Source organism: Talpa europaea (assembly GCF_964194135.1).
Source record: "Talpa europaea genome assembly, chromosome: 14".
Classification (NCBI taxonomy): Eukaryota; Metazoa; Chordata; class Mammalia; order Eulipotyphla; family Talpidae; genus Talpa; species Talpa europaea.
The window spans coordinates 72,328,611-72,349,503 of record NC_140082.1 but is presented as its reverse complement, the minus strand read 5'-3'; the positions used below and the strand labels follow the sequence as shown (position 1 = coordinate 72,349,503).

Here is a 20,893-nt window from a genome sequence, read left to right as displayed (position 1 = left end):
CAAGGCAAGTAAGAGGAGCCTCCCAGGCTGTGGAATGGAAAGGGAGGACAGAGGGGGAACTTCAAACAAGGTCTCTTGTTCCGCCCTGGCCCTTTTCCTATGCCCACCCCATCCCCAGCAGCGGGGAAGCCTGAGTGGACACCGGCATGGGGTTTGATGTGCAGCTGTAGGCCATGGCAGTGCGGGCCTGACCCTCACCTATGCATCCCCCACCCAGCCCAGGCACATCTGTGCCTAAATTGCCACATCTCACAGGCTTTACACCACCTTCTGCCATGACTGGAAACCCTTGGTGATTCTGCAAAAAAGATAAAATTTGTCTTCATAAAAATAGACATGCACACTTATAGGTAAAATTTCCTATAAAATATTCAAGATTCCAAGGACTCTGCAAACCTGATCTATGGGCTTAGAGAACTCCCAGTGTCCAGTGTCCCTGCCGATGGGGGAGCAGGGCCTCTTTATTTTGTAGGCACTGTAGGCATAGCGCCCAGGAATGAAACTTCAAGTCCTGAAAAAGGTTTTATTGACTCCATGATATAGAAAGATTGATTGTAGTAAATAGTCTGATGATAGTGTGTAAATGGCAAAAACAAACAAACAAAAAACAATTAAAAATGCAATTGACAAATGTTTGTTAGGACACATAAGGGCTGGCCTATGTCACCTGGTCCTCAGGAGCGCCTCTCCGACATTATGGGACTCACACGTAACTTGGACTCTCTAGGTACCATGGTGCACAAGGTGTGATCTGCCTGCAACCACTGGGGATGGAACACGAGGACATTACCCTGTCCCAAAGGGAGAGTGCCTCGTGCAGGGAAGGCTTCACCCCACCTCCTTCTGAAAAGAGGAAAAGGGGGTCCAGAGGAGGTGAGAGGGTGAGCAAAACACAGTCCTGGAGTGAACAGCTAACAGCCAGGCTGGAGTTTTCCCAAGTGGACGTAAATGATGCGCCCGGAATAGTTCAGTCATCAGATAAGACCTCTCTGTGGCCTGGTGGGGCATGCAGAGAGGGGGGCATTCTGCACCGTGAGAGTAACCCAAGTGCCCTCCCTCCAGCCAGCATGGGTGACAATTGCTGCCCCACTGCCAGACCCGCTCCAGTTCAGTTTTTCACCTTCTAGGTAAAAATAACCAAAAGCATCACCAGTGGGACTACACCGGCCTCAGTTTCCTCAAAACCACCTGAGCATCCACGCGGCAGAAGCCCAAGCGCTGTACTGAGCTCTTCTGACCCCTCTTACCAAAATATCTCCAATTTCGGTGTGTGCTCTCATGTAACAGATCAAATCAAGCCACATTTATTTGGCAGTTACGTTCCCGCTGTCTTTGCTGTTGGGCCTCAACCAGGGCCAGGGCACACCACGTCTAAGGCTGGGTCTCTCACCCGGATGGGGGTGCAGGATCAGCCTCAACAGAGCATATCCAGTCTGCCACCCAGGCCCACTGCCCACTGCAGGAAGCCCAGCTTGCCCTCGCGGCAGCTCTGAGCCCCTGAGGAGCTGACTCATCGGGCGTGGGTTTTAGCAGGGGCTCAGTGCCAGTCTGTCTACCTCCATTTCACACTGATGGTCGCTGTGTTTGGGGTTAGTCCATCAGGAAAGAACCGGGGCACTTCGCCAAGGACAGAGTTTGCCTGAGTGTGTGTGAGCTGGGGTGAGGGGAGAGCAGCTGGCGGCCTGTCAAAGCTGTTGACAGCAGACATCTGGAACAAAGCAGAAGGGGGTTAATTGCAACAGCTCAGGGTGAGGGTCCAAGACAGGGTCCCGATTCACTTTCTGATATAGTCATCAGAACATTTAGGAAGGATTCAGAAACCGCCTATGGTCCTACAGTTCAGTAATTTTCCAATTCTGTCCCCCTCATTTTTTCCCCTAGGAAAAAAATATGTTTGCGTTCTTCCTCTCCGCGGGGATATAATAGAGGTTTTTACAGGCAGAATGCCTCCAACAGCACCATTCTGGAATGGTCTATACCAAGGTGCAGCTCATGAATGACGCTGGATCAGGGGAAAGTATTAACGCTGAGACGCATGTAACGTGGGACCTGCTCCTCCTCCCCCTCCGCGCCACGCGGGCTAAGTCCCAGCATTCTCTTCCCTTGCGCCAGGACGGTTTTCAGCACCAACGGTGTGAAGCTGTGAGAATAAAGAGCAGTATTCGAGCAGCTCTTGGAGCTTTTTGATACAATGAAGAGAATGTGCTACTTCCCAAAGAAATAAATCTCATCCTCACCATTTCTACTAGCCCATAAATAGAATGGTTTTTATAATTATTCAGCAGACCCAAATGCCTGGCACTGATCTTCCCCAAATCATTGGATGGAAAGGAAGCCGGGAACTGCAGGCTCAACAGTAGCCAGAGCCGGCCCCAGAGAAAGGGACCCCTGGAGCCGATGCAGGCGTCGCGCTGGGCGCCCGCTCGTTTAATGATGTGGTTAGAAAGGAGCAAAGATGAAATGACTTTTTGCAGGAAAAGGCAGGATTGATGCTTTCCAGTGGTCCAAATGACAACCTCAGTTCCTTTGAATTTTTTTCTTTTAAAGTAGCTTGGAGAGCTTCCACCGTGCTGATCCCAGACACAGCTGGCGCTGCCCGGCCTTGGTGCAGCCGCTGTGTGGTGGGGGGCCAGGAGGCGCCAGGCTGGCTGGAGCTGCCGAGTGAGCAAGGCTCTGACTTGGGGCCAAGTGAGGAGCCCTTTTGGTCAGGGGCAGGGAGGGGGCTGCTGAAAGCATCAGGTTCACCATTTTTTCAATTTCACACACCAGCACAACTCCTTAGGGTTTCCAAGTTTATCTTGCTACAACCACCTTCTCCCCCCGCCCCCCTCCAAAAAACACCCAGCAAGCTTTCAATCATTTTAACCTCAAAAAAGCAGAAGGGATGGAATCTCGATAATGGAAACAACAGCTATGAAACCATTGCCCCTGGGGGCCTTATCTTTCCTCTTTTCGCTGTGGACCACCAGTAACTTCACTGTACCCTAGCAGTAGTTCACAGGCTGGCACAAGGGACTCCCCAGCTATGCCACACCCACACCCCATGCCACTCTGGCTCTGGATACTATGGAACACACTGCAGGGAGCTGTGCTGTCAAACACAGTTCTGTACTGAAAGCTTCATTCTCTCATCTATGAAACGAGGGGTTCTCCCTACCTCTCATACAATGACTGCTCGGTACCTGATTCTAGGCCAAGGACATGCCTGGTGGTACCCCAATCACCTGCTCCCTCTCCCTGGGAGTGTCTTGTGGTACTGTGGCTGGGCACCAGTGGATGATACTCTCAGGCACAGAGGAGTCACATCTGCATCAGCATCAAACACTGCTTTTGCATCTGCGTCTGCCTCCCCCTCACATGCCCCAGGCTCTGACACCCCGAACAGACAGAAGGTCATGGCCACTTACATTTCTACCAGGACTTTCTGCCAAAGGGCTCAAGGCATCCATAAGAAGTCTACACTGTTGGTGTCTGTTGTCAGTAGCAATTTGGAAAGAGGAGAGAACACAGACAAGAGAAGCCAGACCTTGGACTCAGTCTTGGGCATCTACTCCAGCTAACATCATCAGTGCCCCCTCACCCCTGCAGCACAGGGGCTACGCTGAGAGGTTTGTGAAGAGCCAGGTGTCATGGGTGGGGGTGGGGGGTAACCCTGAAGGAGGAAGCCCTGCAGGATGTCACCACAATCCCCCCTCTGCCAGAGGCCCCCCTCTGCCCTGAGCCAGGGTCTCAGCTGGGATGACTTTGCAATCGCTCCTACTAGGTGGGAGCAGGTGGCTGGGGAAGGTTGAAGTCTGGCCGGTGAGGCAGAGACTCTGATGACAGACTGCCATTGAGTCTATTTTAAGTGGAAGCTTCAAATGTCATTAAATTCCAGGCAGTTCTTTCTCCTCCTGAAGTTCAGTTAGTGTGCACCCAGAGCACTGCCATTTTCTCTCTCACTCACAGGAGCTCCTGGAGGGTAGCCATCTTCCCCACATACTTGGAGTCTGTTCGCCTTTTCATCTTCCTGTTTACCCTTCCTTCAGAGCTTCTTGTAAACTCATCCTTCACCAAAGCATTGTCTAGATTTCCTGCCACTAAAACCTTTGCTTTTCAGAACTCTGGGGTCTCAGTGCCCCACCCCCTGGGCCCCCGGCTATGTGCGCCTCCACCATTCAAGAAGATGTGGTACATGTACACAATGGAATATTACTCAGCAATCAAAAAAGATAAACTCCTGCCATTGGCAGCAACATGGATGGAGCTAGAAGGCATCATGCTCTACGAAATAAGCCAGGAAGAAAAAGGAAAATACTGGATGGTCTCACTCATAGCAGGAATTTAGAAAACCTAAATAAGGGACAAGGAAAAACACTAATTATAATAAAGTAAAAATCAAAATCAACAAGCAACTATAAACCAGAGACACACTATGGGGGGGGGCGGGAAAGGGAGGGGGGATTAGAGTCAAAATGGGGGGGGGAATTGTATGGGGAATATAACCAAGATGAAAATGCGTACATTGTGTAAAAATATATAAAATAAAATTAAAAAATAAAAAGAAACACTAATTATCAAGGAAAAAAATGAATCAGGAGCGCGCATACTCATGGATTGTCGTGAGAGCCTGTATATCAGCTACTATGTCAATGGACACTCAAGTTTTAAGATCAACACATCAGAAGAGCACCTTGAAACTTCATGCCCCTGTGGGCCATTTCTAGGGATCTGGACTCCCTCTCCTGGGGCTTTCTAAGACAACAGCTGGAACACACCAGTGCCACTGGATGGAGCATCATTTTGGTTGATACCTGATACCAGGAGCTGGGAATGAACACTCAAGTCCACTGCCACCACCCCCGTGCACACAGGCACACACACCCTGGGCTGCTCAACCTCGCCTCTGAAGGAGACCCCCTCCCAACATTCCCTGCTCAGGACCCCGCTAAGGCGGGGAAGCCGCCACCTCACCAGCTAACAGTTCAGGAGACTGTCTTCTAACTATGGATTCTAAAGCCAAATCTCCCCAGTTGTACTGGCACAGAAAATGTAAGAAAATGTTACTGAATTTCTAAGGCATAACAACCCAATCATGTGGATCCAAGGTTTTCTCTCATCCCCTTGCTTTCCCCCAGTCTTCCATTCCTAGTTTTTGACACTGGAGGTGACATTGTGTGTGTGTGTGTGAGTGTGTGTGTGTGCGTGTGCATGTGCTCGACTGCGTGAAGAAAGAGGAATCTTTATGTGACAACCTAATCCAAGCAACAGAGGAGACTTCAGAATATTTATCAAATTCATCCCTAAGAACAATGATACAAAAATAATTTTAATTACCCAGAGATGTCCTGGCCATAAAAATAGCTCTAGGATGATATTTTTCCAAAACCACCTCCAGGAACACACAAGCATAGGCATGAGCTGTGCTCCTCCGTGGCTACGTACAGCTAAACCACATCAAGAAGTCAGACCCCCTCAAGGAAGGTCAGTGGTCTCTCACCCTCTGAGCTGGGTGACGCTTTCCTTTTGTGACTTGCCTTCTGTAGAGCTTAACCGTAAGGTACTGCTGGGAAGAACCAGGGCCTGCAGCTGGGAGCACAGGGATACGCAGAGCAGAGTCCCAAGTGGAGCCCCGCGGGGTCCCCCGTGATGCGCCTCTGGCCCTCCCCCGCCCTCCTCTCCCCTTGCTCCTCGGGCTCCTGCCTCCAGGCACACTTGCACCTGGGACTTACACTGGCATCCCCCCACCCGGAGGGAAGGACAGGCTCCGGAGAGTCACCCGGCCAACTCTCTCACCTCCTGTAAGTCTTTCAGCCTTATCTTCTCAACAGGACCCACCTTGTCTGCCCCATTTAATTTTGCAGTTGGCCCCCTTCCCCACGCCATCCCCCTCGTCCTGTCTACCGCTTTTTGCTTTTAAGCATGCTTCCTTTCTAAGCTGCTGTTTGTTCTGATTGTCAGTTTCCCCCTCCGGAATGCATACCTCATGCAGGCAGGCATCTATTTTGTTCAATGGCATATTCCAAGAACCTAGGATGGTGCGTGAGACATAATAAATGCTCAACAAATACTGATTTACTTCATGGCCCACTGCATAAACACAGAACAGTAACAGCAAAAGTGCCAGTAATCACAGAGCCCCTCATACATGCCAGGCTATGGAAGAGGCTTGATATTGTTTCATTCAACATGGACATGGCCCTGACTCTGCTCCAAGTCAGGCTGAGACATCTCCACTTTATAAGTGAGAAAACTACCTCAGAGGGGTTACTCAGCTACCAAGTAACAGGGCTGGAATTCTGATCCAGATATTAAAGCCCAGGAGATTAGATCATCATCCCGAGAAGCATGCATTGTCTACAGTCACCTTGGATGCACCATCGTTGCTCAACACTTACTCTGTCCCTTCCAGATGACACTGACATTCACCAGCAGAGACGGTCCCATGCACAGTCAGGGAATGGGCCATGTTCACTGCCCCAGAGGCTGTATGGTATGAGGAAGGGACACTGGTCATAGTCCCTGGGGCAGAGACACCCCTGCTCATAGGCACCTCAGGTCATAAGCATTCTTGAGTTGGGGCACCCCCTCTTGGGTCACAGTGCCCCTGGGTTGTTGGTAACCCCAGGTTACAGGTGATCCTGGGCTGTAGGTGGACAGCTCATACTCAGTGGGGTGTGGAGTGTGGTCAATGCATAGAGGACCCAGGCAGCACACACCATGGGGGACTGCATAGTCCTCAGCAGGAAGTGCTCAAGGATGCAGTTGACTTTGGTGTATCCCTCTCACAGGCAGCACCCTACCTGTCACGTGGAGGACCTCAGGACCAACTGCACACTGCCGGGGGCAAGAGGGAGGGAAGAGCAAGGGGCCCTGGGTGAGCTCGGTGAAAGCACCCACAGAGAGAACCTGGTGGCCCAGTCCTGACAGCAGGAAGAGCTGTGGTGCCAGAGGGTTTGGTCAGAGCCTGCGGGCCCTGCTTGGCCAAGGGTGAAGATAGATGAGTCCTGGATGCCAGTACAAGCTATTTTCCTTGTGAAAGTGGAGGTGTCAGCCAGACCCAGAAGGAAAAAAAAAAAAAAACTTTGTATACAATTTACACTCAAGGCTGACTTGCAGGGTTAAAGAAACACTGAAAACATGTTGCTATCAACTAGTAATCAGGGGGGCAGGCTTCCTGAAGTTCTAATCTCTGCTCTCTGCTACTGCTAGTCTCCCAAACCAGGGACCTCACGTCTCTAGTCACCTGCTGTCTGTGGCCAGCCCACCAGCTCAGGGGAAGAGTTCTGCTGCTTTGGCCTCTGCTCTGCGCCCAGGCAGTAAAGGGAGCTAACACCTACCAACCCAGACAAGACAGGGGAGAAGACCTGTGCCAGGAGCTGTGGCCAGTGGAGGGTGTGGGGCCTGCCTGTCCTCTGAACAAGTCCTCCAAGTCCATCCAAGCCCTTTGAATTCTGACTTTCTTATCTTTCCTGGAAACAAGAAATGATTATGCTCAACATCACTAAATATATTCACTGACATCTGACTCTGCATATAGAGTGATCATCAAAAGGAGTAAGCTGGGGCACTCCCTGATGGAGCAAGTCCCATGTAGACAGTCCATATGGCCCAACATCTCTCCTCTTTACCCTCAAGGAAGGTTCTGGGGGATAGACAGAGGGGACTCACATTTTTGGAGGATTTGCTATAGGTTAAACATAAATACTTTATAAATATGTAATTTCTCCCCAGATGGCTATGAGCTATCTATAATTTCCCCATTTTACAGACTAGAAAACTGAGGCGCAAGTGATTAATCATTTACCAAGTAATTTAGCAGAGGCTGGGAAATCTGAGGAACCAAAGATCTGGATGGCTTCACAGTAGACTTGGAAACTTTGACCAAAAAGATCACATTCTTTACACTTTCAAACTTAACCCAAAGTTAAGCCTGAACTTCCCGAGGTTCCCTTGGATATGGCACTTAATAAGCCATTTGGCAGATGCTGACAAATGGGCTGGGTGAAGATCAGGGAACTTGACTGAGTCTAGACCAGAAATCTCCTGATACCGAGGATCTGTTCTTGTAAACTCTTGGTAGAAAGTGAGGGGAAAAAAGGTCAAAACAAATTTCAGTTATCTTCAAAGACCAAAATGAAAAGACTTTTTTGATAGCAACAGCAACATCTTAATATGTCTCAGTTAGGTAATATTTAGCTTAGCAGAAAGCATGCAATTCCCTGCTGAAGGCATCTTGACACATCTGCTTACATGGTCATTGCACTTGGTATTCCAGAATGAGCATATTTAGGGAGACTTCTACCTTCATACTTCTTGTCTGAACCCAAGCAACTTCTATAACCAAATCCTTATTAGGAAGTTTGAAGCATGAGAGCTCTGGACATAAATCCTGTAGGAAAACAACCCATTGCCCCATCATTTTCTCCAATGCACCCCATGGGTTTCTGACTGTGCATTTGGTAGAGCGCTGCAGAAATCCAACAGCTACCATTATGTGTTCCACCAAGCTCGCCTCCAGCCCTGTTCTCTCCAAAAGAGACACAAGTAGCTCAGAAGCACACCAAAGTTAGATGCTGTGGAACTTACTTAGCTCCCAAAGTCTGTTTCATTTGTACAAGAGCATGCCAATGCATATCCAAGTTTGAAATAAAATGATTTAAATGCCCCTCAATAGCTCTTTATTTTTCTTTGAGATAGCCTTTCACTTTTCTCTGTGAAAGAATATGGTGACCCCAACATTGCCCTTTCCTCCCTTTTGTCCCAATTTTGCCTCTTTGATGCTGGGAACAGGTGGTTGTGGCACTTGCTGTGGCTTCTGGCCGAGAGGTTCGGAGTGGCTCGGGCTAGGGGAAGCAGCCCCAGAGTCCCAGGAGGCTGGAAGACACCTGTGAATTGGAAGGCTTGTGCACTCTACCCTGGGCCAGCTTCGAAGGCAGAGAAACAGAAATAAGAAGCGTTCCTGCCCTGAGCCAGAGTGGGGTCACAGGGAGGGCTCTGCAGGAGTCAGCAGTGGACACAGGGAGGGTAGTTTTCTCTGACACAACGTATTCCACCAAGCCCATGCCTGGGAGCCGCCAAAGAAAGACAACCTCTCTTGTATTAGTCTCAGCAGCAGAGAGAGATAGTTCAGGAGAAACACATAGCCAGGATGGGAGTGCTACTAGAAGATACAGACAACAGCTTGAACTTGAATTAAAATCGCAATAGCACTCAAAGTAGTTCCATTGTAACATGGGGAGAGAGAGTTTACCTATAACTAAAAACCCTGAGTTTCCAAGCACACAGTTCTCCAAAAAAGATGAAGGTGACACATGACTCTTAAATCAACAAGTCGGAAGGTCAAGTGCAACAAAGCAGAGTACAAGTACGAAGAGATGGAAGTCACAAAGAGTAAGATATGAGACTTTAAGGCTACATCCTCACACAGGGAAAAGAAAAGGGAGGGATAAAGGAGAGGTCACAGGGGGCACATAGAGGCAAGTGCTAGCAAAGTTTCTAAATCTAAGGACTGAAAAAAAGACAAACCCTCAGGCAGAATGAAATTGTACCTGAAAAGGAAGTGGACACAGGCTGGTCGCGACCAAATGGCGACCAAGTGGCAGGACGACGTCTGTGCACAACGGGCACCTGGGACTGGCCTCCCCAGGCAAAATAGCTTTCAAGAGAAAAGCTTTCAAGAGAAAGCGAGCAAGAGAAAAGCAGAGAAGAATTCACAGTACATGTACTATCAGACGTCATGCTCCGGAGCAGAGAACAAACAAAGGAAAGGCTCCAACAACACATGAACCAGGTCCAAGACTAGACTCCAAGATCAGAAAAGGAGAGAAAACCGATGACCAGTTTGCTAAACAGCCTTGGTCTTGGTGAGGCTGAATGGCTGATGCCTCCTCAAGGTCGTGCCTGTCCTTTCATTGCACAGATCCCATCACCCTAGGCAGTATAATTACCTCAGCAGCACCCATGAGTCACACCACTCAGATCTGTTATGAATATGAGCATTCACTTCCACATTCAGGTTGTAACTCAGAAATATACATAGATGTGCTTTCTATGTTAGAATTTTTTACGTTAAGGGGCCTCCCCGGTGGCACAGCGGTTGAGCACTGGGTTGCGAAGCTGCCCGCGGCCTCTGCGGCGCCGGTTCGATCCCCGGCTGCTCCCCGGCCACTGGAGGAGGGTCCCACATGGCGCGCAGACCTCTCCTGCCGCCCGCTGCTCCCCTCAGCAGTGTACTTCTGTCCTTCTGCCTGCTCTGCTTCCCGATCTGGCTCTGGTGAATTCTCTCACCCTCCCGCGCTTCTGACTGTACCCAGTGCATGTATAAACAAAACAAACAAACAAACAAATAAATAAATAAATGAAACATGCCTCTATTAAAAAAAAAAAAAAAAAAAAAGAATTTTTTACGTTAAAGTATAAATGTATACTTACTATAATAAAAGTAAACTATAAACTGATAAATTTAGAAACAAAAAAATATAAAGAGATTAAGAGCTTTCAAATGTTTAAACTGAAAAATAGTGGCAATTAACATAAATACTAGAAATACTAAAGTAATAAAGTATGTGGTCCAGATAACTTTAGAAAGAGTATTTGTCCACTTATAACTGACAGTTATAAAATTTAAGTATTGAAATAAAGCAGAATAATAGTTTATAATTATGATTACAAGCTTTATAGAACTGTTTCATATATTAGCTTTTATATTCCTGAACCTAATAACCCTTGAGAATTCAATGTAATTTTATAGTCATTTAATTTTATTCAGGCTATCTGTATTTCAAAAAAAAGTCTTACTTGGAAATTCTCACCTAATGAAGATAAACTGTGTACTTTAAAAATTAAGGAACACTTGGGGACTCTCTGGTGGTACAAGAGGTTAAGATGCAGTCTATGAGGCTGTATGCAACCACTGAGGCCATGGAAATACAGTGCAGCAGACCTCTCCTGACTGCTCCCCTCAGCAGTGTATTTCAGTCAACCTGCCTGTTCTGTCCCCCACTGTGTCTCTGGTGAATCCTCTCACACACACCCCTTCCCCGCCTCTGGCCTGGACCCCAGTTCTTGTGTTCATAAATGGATAAATCTTTAAAAAAAAATTAAGGAACACAGAAAAATTCCACAATCGTGTATGACAATATACACTATAAGCCATGTTCATTCTAGATCTGAAAAATAATAGAGTATGAAGAAAAGAGTTACTGAAAATTTTTGTTTTCAGTAACCGAGTTTTAAAATAATAGACATAAGAATACCTTTAAGAAGACAACTTCTTGTAGTTTTAAATCATGAAAACCAATGCTGCACTCAAAATGCATATTCAAATTATTACTGTGGACTAACTACCATCTTCAGTAATGAGGAGACAAAGGGTACTCAAAAGTCATCCGAATTATAAATCCTGGTGGCAAATTTCTCTCTGGAAAATGTGTCAGTGAAGATTTTCCCCCTGAATTAATGTGCTCTTTCTGTATCTTGTACTGAAGACATTTGGATATGCAAACACATCCAGAAGGCCTTTGAGGACTGACAGCCTGCTGGAGAACGGAGGAAGTCATCCCCATTTCCTGAGAATGTCGGGGAACCAAGCTGATGTGTCGTGAGCACACAAGTGTTCCAACATGAATCGGCTTCTCCGGGAAGATTGAAATCCATGTTCACATACCACATTCTGAGAGGCAGACAGAAATTAAGAAATGAATTTGTTAGCTTGAAATAAAAACCAGTCCACGGTCACATTCCTAGCTTTTCTCCAGCGATTGCAGGGAGTGGCAACTGCATGCAGAACTAGAGAAAAATGAGAAATAAAATTGTGAGGGTAACATCGGAAGTTTCCTCCTGAAAATAGCCAAAGAAAAAAAGTCAAAGTAATGACTGAGTGTTAGTTCATGGAACTCTGTCAATGAAATTGTGTCCTCTTGTATAGTGACCAAATCTTAAAGTCTAAGAGATGAAAAGAACGTTGAAAAGATGGGAGGTCTTTCCTTTGAGGAGTTACTCATAGGGAAGAAGGATTTCACTTGCAGACGTCCCTACACTGGCATTGCCAAGACACCAACCCCAAAGACAGTCAATATTTCTTCATTTCATTAACATGCAGTAAAGTGACTAAGTTACAGTGAAGCGAAGGATAACAACAACAAATATGATTCCTTTATTTCAGTGTCAATCTCCTGAATTTTAACACCTAACATTTTGAATAAACTATAATTTCTTAAAAAAAAAAAAAAAGAAAACCTTCAGACTGCAGCATTATCCTAGAGGTTCATTCTATGATTCAGTAAGCAAACATTTGGCCATTTGACAAAATGCATATTTGGTGCAGTATGTGTGTGTGTAAAGTAAAAAGGCAGTAATAAATCTCTAGGACTATGTAATACAAGTTGCGGATTCTTGAAACAGAAGGTTTTGTTCTCAGGAAAGCTTTCTTAACTGGAGGAAAAGTATATTGTTTTCAAATAATAGTAAAGAAAGACACATTTAATTATGAGAGTGGAAAGGAAAAAAAAAATGGTGCTACAATGGAAACTAAATTATAACCCATTGACTTTTGACAAAGGAGCCAAAATAATTTAATGGGGAAAGAGTAGTATTATCAACAAATGATGCTGAAACAGCTGAATATTCACAGAAAAAGAATGAAATTGGAATCTCATCTCATACTACATAGAAAAAATAACACAAAATGGATCAAAAATATAAACGTAAGAGTTAAAATGGTAACATTCTTAGATTAAAATATAGGAGTGAATCTTAGTGATCTTGAACTTGTCTAATAAGGGAAATATATCCAGGCTATGCAAAGAGTTCTTACAACTCAATAACAAGACAAATAGCCCAATTTAAAAATGGACCCAAAATCTGAATAGACAGTTCTCCAAAAAAGATATACAACTGGCCAATAAGCACACGAAAATATCCTCCATTAGGGAAATACAAATCAAAACCCACTGAAATGGCTGCAATCACAAAAACAGACAATAACAAGTGTTGGCAAGGATATACAGCAACTGGAACCATCATGCATTACTGGTAGGATTGAAAAATGGCACAGGCACTTTAGAAAATAGTCCAGTAGTTCCTCAAAATGTTGAACACTGAGTTACCAAGTGACTCAGTGATTTCACCCCTGGGTATAGATCCAAGAAAAATGAAAAGTATGTGTACACAAAAAGTTCTACATGAAGTTTTTAGCTTTTTCATAGAAGCAAAACAATCTTGATGAATAGATTCATTTCCCCAACAGAAGGAAGACATCTCTCAGATGCTACCAAGTTCAGTTTCCCATGCAGGATAGAAATCCCTATAAAACAACCCCCAGACTGGCTTCTGTATCTTCCTGGTGAGGAATTCATTCCCTCATGAGCTCCCCCACTCCCTCAGTAATCTGGATGTTAAAAATGCTCAACTCTTTAAAAAGAATATTCAACTTCTTGTAAACATTTCTTCATTGCTGCCAATTTCCTTCCCCTTTTTAGAAAATCTACTTCTGCACCCATCTATTTTGTTTGCTCATCCTTTCAACAAAATGAAGGGCTTACCATTTTAACTGTGACCCAGACAGCCAAAATCTCAGCACACACTGTAAATGAATAGCTTATATGGCTTTTAGGAGGGACAGAGGTAAGGTGGAGATTTTAGATTATTGCAGACAATGACTTTTGTACCAACACCATACTGAAAACAAGCAAGGGCTGCCATTTGAGGATCAGGAGGAAGAACATTCCATAAGGGACCAATAGGCACAGTGGCTCTGAGATAGACAGATCATATGGCTAGAGTGTTGAAGCTGGGAATCCGAGCATGAAGGTTCCAGTATCCTGGCCAAGGGGCAGTATTGTCTTGGTTGATAGAAGTAGAAGGAGTTGTGTTCCTAAAACTTTATAATAAAATGACTTGTTAAATATATTTATCTAAATATGGTCAGATGTTCACACTTTTATAATCATTCTTCCTGGAATTCACAAAGGGGATGCAGCTTTTTCTACCTTGTGCCAGTCTAGGCAGAGAGTGTCATCTTTACATCATAGGACATATAAGGTATTCCATTCCTTTGGTATGAGATTCCTCTCCCCCAAGAAAATACTGTACTTCTTTTAGCCAATGAAAGTTTTATCTTTTTGTAGTCATCTTAAAGACGCAAGTGCTTCTACATGAATTCTACCCTTTCTAAGCATTTATTTCTCGCCAGACTTGCCAAATTCCCCTCTCTGTGGGATCCAATATTTGTTAGGCAATTCTATATCCATGCCTGAGCTTGAGACGTGGATTCCAGCTACAGTCACTTGCAATGGTAACAGTTACAAATGCCAAATTTCAAGACATTTTTGGCTAAGCAGACCTCCATAAGGATGATCAGTTTTCGGGAGAGTGGGCCTGTCCATAGGCAAAAATGGTCTTCCTTCTCTCCCCTCCCAGCCTTTGCCTAAGTTACTCCCCTGGTTTGAGATGGACCTTTCCTTCTTCTTCACCTAATTTTTACTTGTTCCTCAAGAAGCTTACAGGTCATCTCCACCAGAGATGCCTCCTCTTCCCAGCCCAGTTGGCTTAGGTGATGCAGCTCTGGAATTCTATATAAATCCATGTTTACCTTGATTAAAGCATTCACCATAGACTCTTATCTCTTTTTCTGCATTTGTCTTTCCTAGTAGATCCCAGGGGATATGTCTTCTTTATCGTTTTATCCCAGCAGGATTTAATATGCTTGCTGATCTATGCTGATAACACATCTCCTGCTGGTGGGTGCATAATCTATTTGGCAATATCCACTAAAAGCATGAGTTCCTTACTGTGGGTGATTCTGTTTCCCAGGGGACATATGGCACTGTGTAGAGATATGTTCGGTTGCCACAACTAGAGGAAGGGCATGCAATGATTGGATACAGCACCACGAGTGTGGCTCAACATCCTCCAGTGCACGAGACAGCCTCCTCAACAAAGGACGACCCAGTCCACACTGTCACCAGTGCCAAAGCAGAAACATCCATTTAATCTATGACCCAGCAATCCTATTCCTAGGTACATATGCCCAAGGGAATTGATATATATGTCCATCGAAAACATGTGCAAGTCTGTCTGTAGCAGCTTTATTCATAAAAGATCCAAACTGTAAATAATCTAAAATCCATTGATAAGATAATGGATAACAAACTGTGGTATTAGACAATGGACTAATACACAGCAAAATAAAAATAAAGGCTGCTACATGTAATAGTATGAATGAATCTCACAGATATAACAATCAATGAAAGAACCAGACCAAATAACAGGCAAAGTTAATTGATGGTGATGGGAATCAGAATAACGGTTACCCATGGGGATGTGGACGTAATGATTGGGAGGAGGCAGGTAGGAAACTTCAGGGGGCTGGGAATGTTCTTTATCTTGATCTGGGTGGTAGTTGTAGACACTGAGCTATGCACTGTAATTCATGCACCCCGCACATTACACCTCTGTGGGCTTTACTATGAACACGCCCTCTAAGAGCCACGCTGCCAGTGGGAACACACATTGGCTTGCTGCCTTATAGCAAGATTCCTAATAAGCTTTTCGGCATACTGCTGGCATGAGTGTAAGGGGGTACATTCCTGGAGGGCTATGTCACAACAGACATCACAGACTTGAATATGTACAAAGCCCTTGATTCAATTTGGTCTCCATCATTCTGTGCTTAAGAATCTAGTAATGAAGAGTACACAAGTGAAGAATATTTACCATGGCATAAAAGATAAGTGAATAAATAAATGTAAATAAAAGGGGAGAGGGCTATAATCTCTGTACCCCACCCAAAGGGAACTGTAAAATATGATGAACTCATTAAAATCACATTTTAAATTTTAAATGGAAAGTATTTACAGTATACTAATTAGAATTACAATGCAGGTCACTCAACAATACATCATTTAAGATATATGAAGGGTTAACTTTGATTATCTCTGGGTAATGAGAAATTGTTAAATTTCTTAAAATTTTATCATTTTCTAAAATTGCACATGTATTACTTGTTAATAAGAAAAAATATACAATCATAGTTCTTAAAAATAAAGATGAGTTCTAGGCTCTAAAACTGAGATCTCTCATAAACTCCCAGATTGCCAGTATATTTGAGACCTACCTGTGCTCCACCCCGCCCCCTCATGGGGGAAAAACTTTAAACAACCATTGCAATGGCTCAGGGATAGTAGGGATGAAGTAAAGAGCTTGATAAAGTTCTAGGTCTTCTGCTCCATATCCTGATTGTGGGATTGAGGTCACTAATTCACATTTATGTTACACCTCATACAACTTTATATCCCCCCCTCCCAAATTAAAATAAATTCCATGTATAAACTCGAAAATATGACTACTCTTGGTGGGTGATGATCCCTTAACTAGGTGATCATCATCACCAGACTCTGACTGAAAAGACATGTTTTCTTCTGGAAAGTAAAGATGATCGCTTCAGTTTCACAGAGTGCTAGTGAAAATTCAGTGATGATGCACAAGAAAGCAAATTACAAATGTGAACTTGGGTTATCATCATCATGAGCTCAAGTCACACCTACACATGATCAGATTCCTGGGAAAAGAGCAAAACATGTTTTTCCTTCTCTGAATTCTGCATGGCTTGATTATTACATAGTGCTGCATGGCCTTCACCTTGTAGCTCACCAAGGCTCCAGGTGGTAATGAGCTAGAGAAGGGAGCAGCTGTTGAGACTGACCCCAGAGGGGAAGCCCAGTACCTTAGCTCACAAATCACATCACAGGAGAAGGGCTCAGTTTAATTCTGGTCTTCAAAGATTTTTCTCTTCTTACTTATTAGTCAAAGAGACTTTAAAACAAATAAATCAACAACCAACTCTGAAGATAAAACATTCAACAATGTCAATTTTCAACACCATATGTTCCTCTTCAGGTTTTCAAGGTCATTTCTCCCCACTGAATGATTACAAAGGGGGCTGACATGGTACATGGGAAAAAAACTCCTATGAAGTTCAACATCTAAAAGAAGGAGCCAACAGCTCAGCTCCCATCCAGCCACGACAAAGAGCTGAGAAAAAAGACAAAACCAAACAGATAGAAGAGGCCTCCCCCCTGCATCTGTGAATCTGCCTGCCTGTTCCACAGCCTCCTCAGAGAGAAGACATCACAAGACTGCTCAGAATAAGAAACTAAAAGGGCAGAAACCCAAAAAAGCAGAAGGGCCCAAATTTCATGCTGTTTCCAAAGAGTGAGCTTGCATGCTGTGTTGGTTATTTGCACAGTGGGCAGAGGAGGCTGACAGCTTGAGGGGCTATTTTAGGGGGATATGCTGTAAGTCTGCTTAAGAGAGGGGCTGGGCCTGCTATTCCATTATTTTCAGCTCCCAGCCGGCCCCTCCACCCTGAGGCAGGCTATGCGCATTGGCCAGCCCTGCAAGCAGTATCTATCCTTAAATCATTCCAAGGGAATCCCCACTTCAAGTCATAGCCAGAACCTGGGGTGGGGCAGGAGGAGAAGACAAAAGAAAGAGGGGATTGACACTTACAATTATTGACAACACTTTGGGAGACTGATCCAGAAAGCTAAATTCACAGGAAAACAGAAGCAAGAGGCAGGGAAGACAGGGATTAGGAGTCTCCACTTTAACCAGAGAAATGCTTCCACCTTCCTTCCCTTCTTCTCAAGTATCTCCCAAGTGTGTGTGTGTGTCCCCACCCCGGGGCAAAGGCAGCTGGGAATACAGATGAAGGCACAATGGTCCTCATTGTTTTCTCCACCTCCTTCATATACAGGGACTCTGAATGGGGTGCTAGGTCATCAAGGGGCTCCCCAGAAGCACTTACAGTCTTTGATAAAAGAAACTCCTCAGCCCAAACCAACATGCAAACAATACACATTTACATACAAGATACGGCTACACATATACATACACGCCTTAGTTCAATAAAATATATTTACGCACATACATGGACACATGTTTCTACAGCAGAAAGCAGGCAGGAAGCCTGTCCCATAAGTCTACCATCCTCTGCTTTCCTCAGTTGATTCTAGCAGCAACAGCAGTTCCTATTATAATTTCCTATTATGAGGGCCGCTTGCAGATCAAAATGTCCTGTTCTTGCTTGCCTCCCCGAACACCAGTTGAGATTAGTTGATAAACTAGAGAACAAAGAAGGAAGAGAGAGACTCAGGCTGATTCCTGGAAAGTAGGGAGCATGCCCTGGTTGAGTGTCTTAGATAGTTCACTTTAATAAATGCAGCAGGCTAAATCTCTGCTCTCGGAACAGCCGGGGTACAGCTCGCAGACTCATCTTTCTCCACTCTACCATTTTTCTGACCAGCAACAGATTTCTGCATCTATTTTCAGGCCCTATAAGTCAAATTCCATTGTTTCAGGGAATCTGAATTTATGATTAAATCAGCCATCAACCTTATCCCTCCACCTCCATCCCAAATTTCCCTGGGGGAGAGAGTGTTGCACGGAAGAAGGAAATTCTTAATTAGGTTTGGATTTAAAAAGCAAGTGTCCACACAAAAAAGGAAAACACAATTGGATATAAATGCCACCAAATGACCACTAATGTCTTTCGTTCAAGTGGTTGACTGTGATTCTCAGGTCCAGGTGTGAACTCAGTGGACACCAGAAGGAAGCACAATTTGAACCTAACACCAAATGACAGAGGATAATGCTCTTTACGACTATCTAAGTGCTGCAGCAGCTAAATTAAATTACTTTGCTGCAGAATTCCTCCCATTTATAGGTGACTAAGGAACATTCTGTTGCTTTAAAATTCATCCTCACTCATTTTTACTCATAACTAGACTTAACCTAACATAATTCCTCTACTTGCCCCTAAAATATACAGAGACTTGCTGTGCTTTTCCCAGGTAGAGAAGCATCTCAAGTGTTCCAAGATCAAAAACTGAATCACAGAAACTCATAGCATTAAATCAGCCAAATCAGGACTCTGGGTAGGCACAATGCTTAAAGAACCTATATGAAAAATACTAGCTGTCCATAGCAGGAAGCCATCATGACATTCTAGAAAATGTAAGGGGGTGTAAAAGTATTTGGCAGAGTGATATGACTTTGAAAATTCCTAAACTCTTAACTAAAACCCAAATGAGGAGATACTTTTACACTTACCCACCCTAATGCACTAGACAGTTAATTGGACTCTGTAAGCCCAACTGCAGCTCAACGCATCCATATTGCAGCCCCCCTGCTGGAGGTCAGCAGAACACTCCCTGCTGACAGCAACCAGCCTACCCTACCAGCCTACCAGCAAGCTGCAGCAAGATGTCCAGACCCCAGTCCCAGCCACCACCAGGGAGCCTCTTGCACCTGGCCTCCTATGTGCCCTATTCCTGACTGGGTAAACAATCATCAGGAAGAAACACAGGAAAAGCCACATCATGCCCCAATGTGGCCACTCCCTTGCCCTCAACAACACCGGTTGCTCACACTTCCACAAACTAAAATGGTGTGCTGGAACAAGGCCTGCCACAGAAAGCTGAGCAGGAAGGGACAGAAGTATCAGATGATGCTGGAAACCACGGGTCTCCAACTCTCAAAGCAGTCAGAAACGGCTGAGCTTCTGCAGGGTCAATAGTGACATCTGACAACCCAACTCTGCAAAAGAAGGCAGTAAAGAGGACTTCAAAGCAGCCATGGCTGCCAGCACTCCAGCCACCTTCTCCAGGTGACAGAGGCGCATCTGTGACCATGGGAAACTGCCTTCTGCTGCAAGAGTATACACATTAATGCTGCTAAGCGGGTCATTTCACTCTCCCTGTCTTGTTCTAATCATGAGATGTTGAACGGCAGGGAGAGGGAAAGTTTCCTAGATTAACTGGAGAGAACGAAAACTCAGTGAAGACGCGGCGGGTGGCTTCTCACTGGTCCGCGCTCAAAATGCTACCAGTCCTATTTCTGGCATCTGGGTAAGGCTTGTTCCAGGATCATCTGTACCGAATGACACCACCCTCCAAGCATGTCAGGCTTTCAATATCCCCTCAACGAGGATCGCCTAACTCTAGCACCCCTAAGGAGCGACCCCACAGGTGTGCCTAGAACAGAGGCAGGATGCTGGCGCGCTCCCAGGAAGTGAGGGAAGGACCCTCCCAAGGCTGTCCTTGCCACTGACAAAGTGCTGGCCGGGCCTCCTCTCCATGATCTCCACCTACGAGCCCCCACACGCAGACTGATTCTCGCACTTTAAATCCCCGCTCCAGCGGCCTCATCTGATTCCTGGAACGTACCGCACCACCAACCCGGCGACCCACGCGGCACCTGGAATTCTCCCGCCCCAGCACGCACGCCTCCCGGGGGGCTGAGGTCCTCAGGACAGCCCAGGGTCCCAGCGCCGCCCCCCCCCCACCCGGGCCGCGCCTCACCTCCCGTGTCCTCGAAGCGCGGGGGCGGGCGGTCTCGCAGCGTGGCGCTCCAGCCCGCGCTGGCCTCGTCCTCCTCGGGCTCCTGGGCGTCCGGGGCACGCGGAAGGGCCGCACCCCGCGGGGGGCCGGGGCGCTCGCGTTCATCGTCGGAGGAGGCGGCCGAAGAGGACCGCGAGGCGGCCGAGGTGCTGTAGAAGGGGTTCCCGCCGCTGTCCGGGCCCGACTCGCCGAACACGTCGTCCGAGATGTGCAGGCTCTCGTAGCGCGCGCGGGCCGCCTCGAGCAGCGCCGGCGCCTTCCTCCGCGCGCCCCCGCCGCCCTCGGCCATGGTCCCGGCCGCCGCCCGCGAGCCCACCCCCCACAGCGCCTCCCAGCCGCACGCGCCGGGCCCCGGGCCCGCGCCGCGGCCCGCCGCCCCCCACCAGCGCAGCCCGCAGCACAGCGCGCGCCGCCCCGCGCCCGGCCGGCCCGCCGTCTTGGCCGCCTCGGGCCCGGCGCCCGGGGAAGCGCCCTCGGAGCTCGGGCGCCGCAGGCTGGGGGCCGCGGCGGGG

The 20,893-nt window shown here is 46.4% G+C and overlaps 1 protein-coding gene across 1 annotated transcript in view; it reads right to left on the bottom strand.

The window, feature by feature from the left end:
• PGBD5 (piggyBac transposable element derived 5) overlaps positions 1–20,670 on the bottom strand; it is a gene marked incomplete at both ends in the record, with an annotated part of 65,843 nt that extends 45,173 nt beyond the window's left edge. The window contains one exon of the mRNA XM_084253717.1: positions 20,343–20,670. Within this exon, the coding sequence (XP_084109843.1) occupies positions 20,343–20,670 (328 nt within the window). The remainder of the gene's footprint in view (positions 1–20,342) is intronic.
• Between the last annotated feature and the right edge of the window lie 223 nt (positions 20,671–20,893).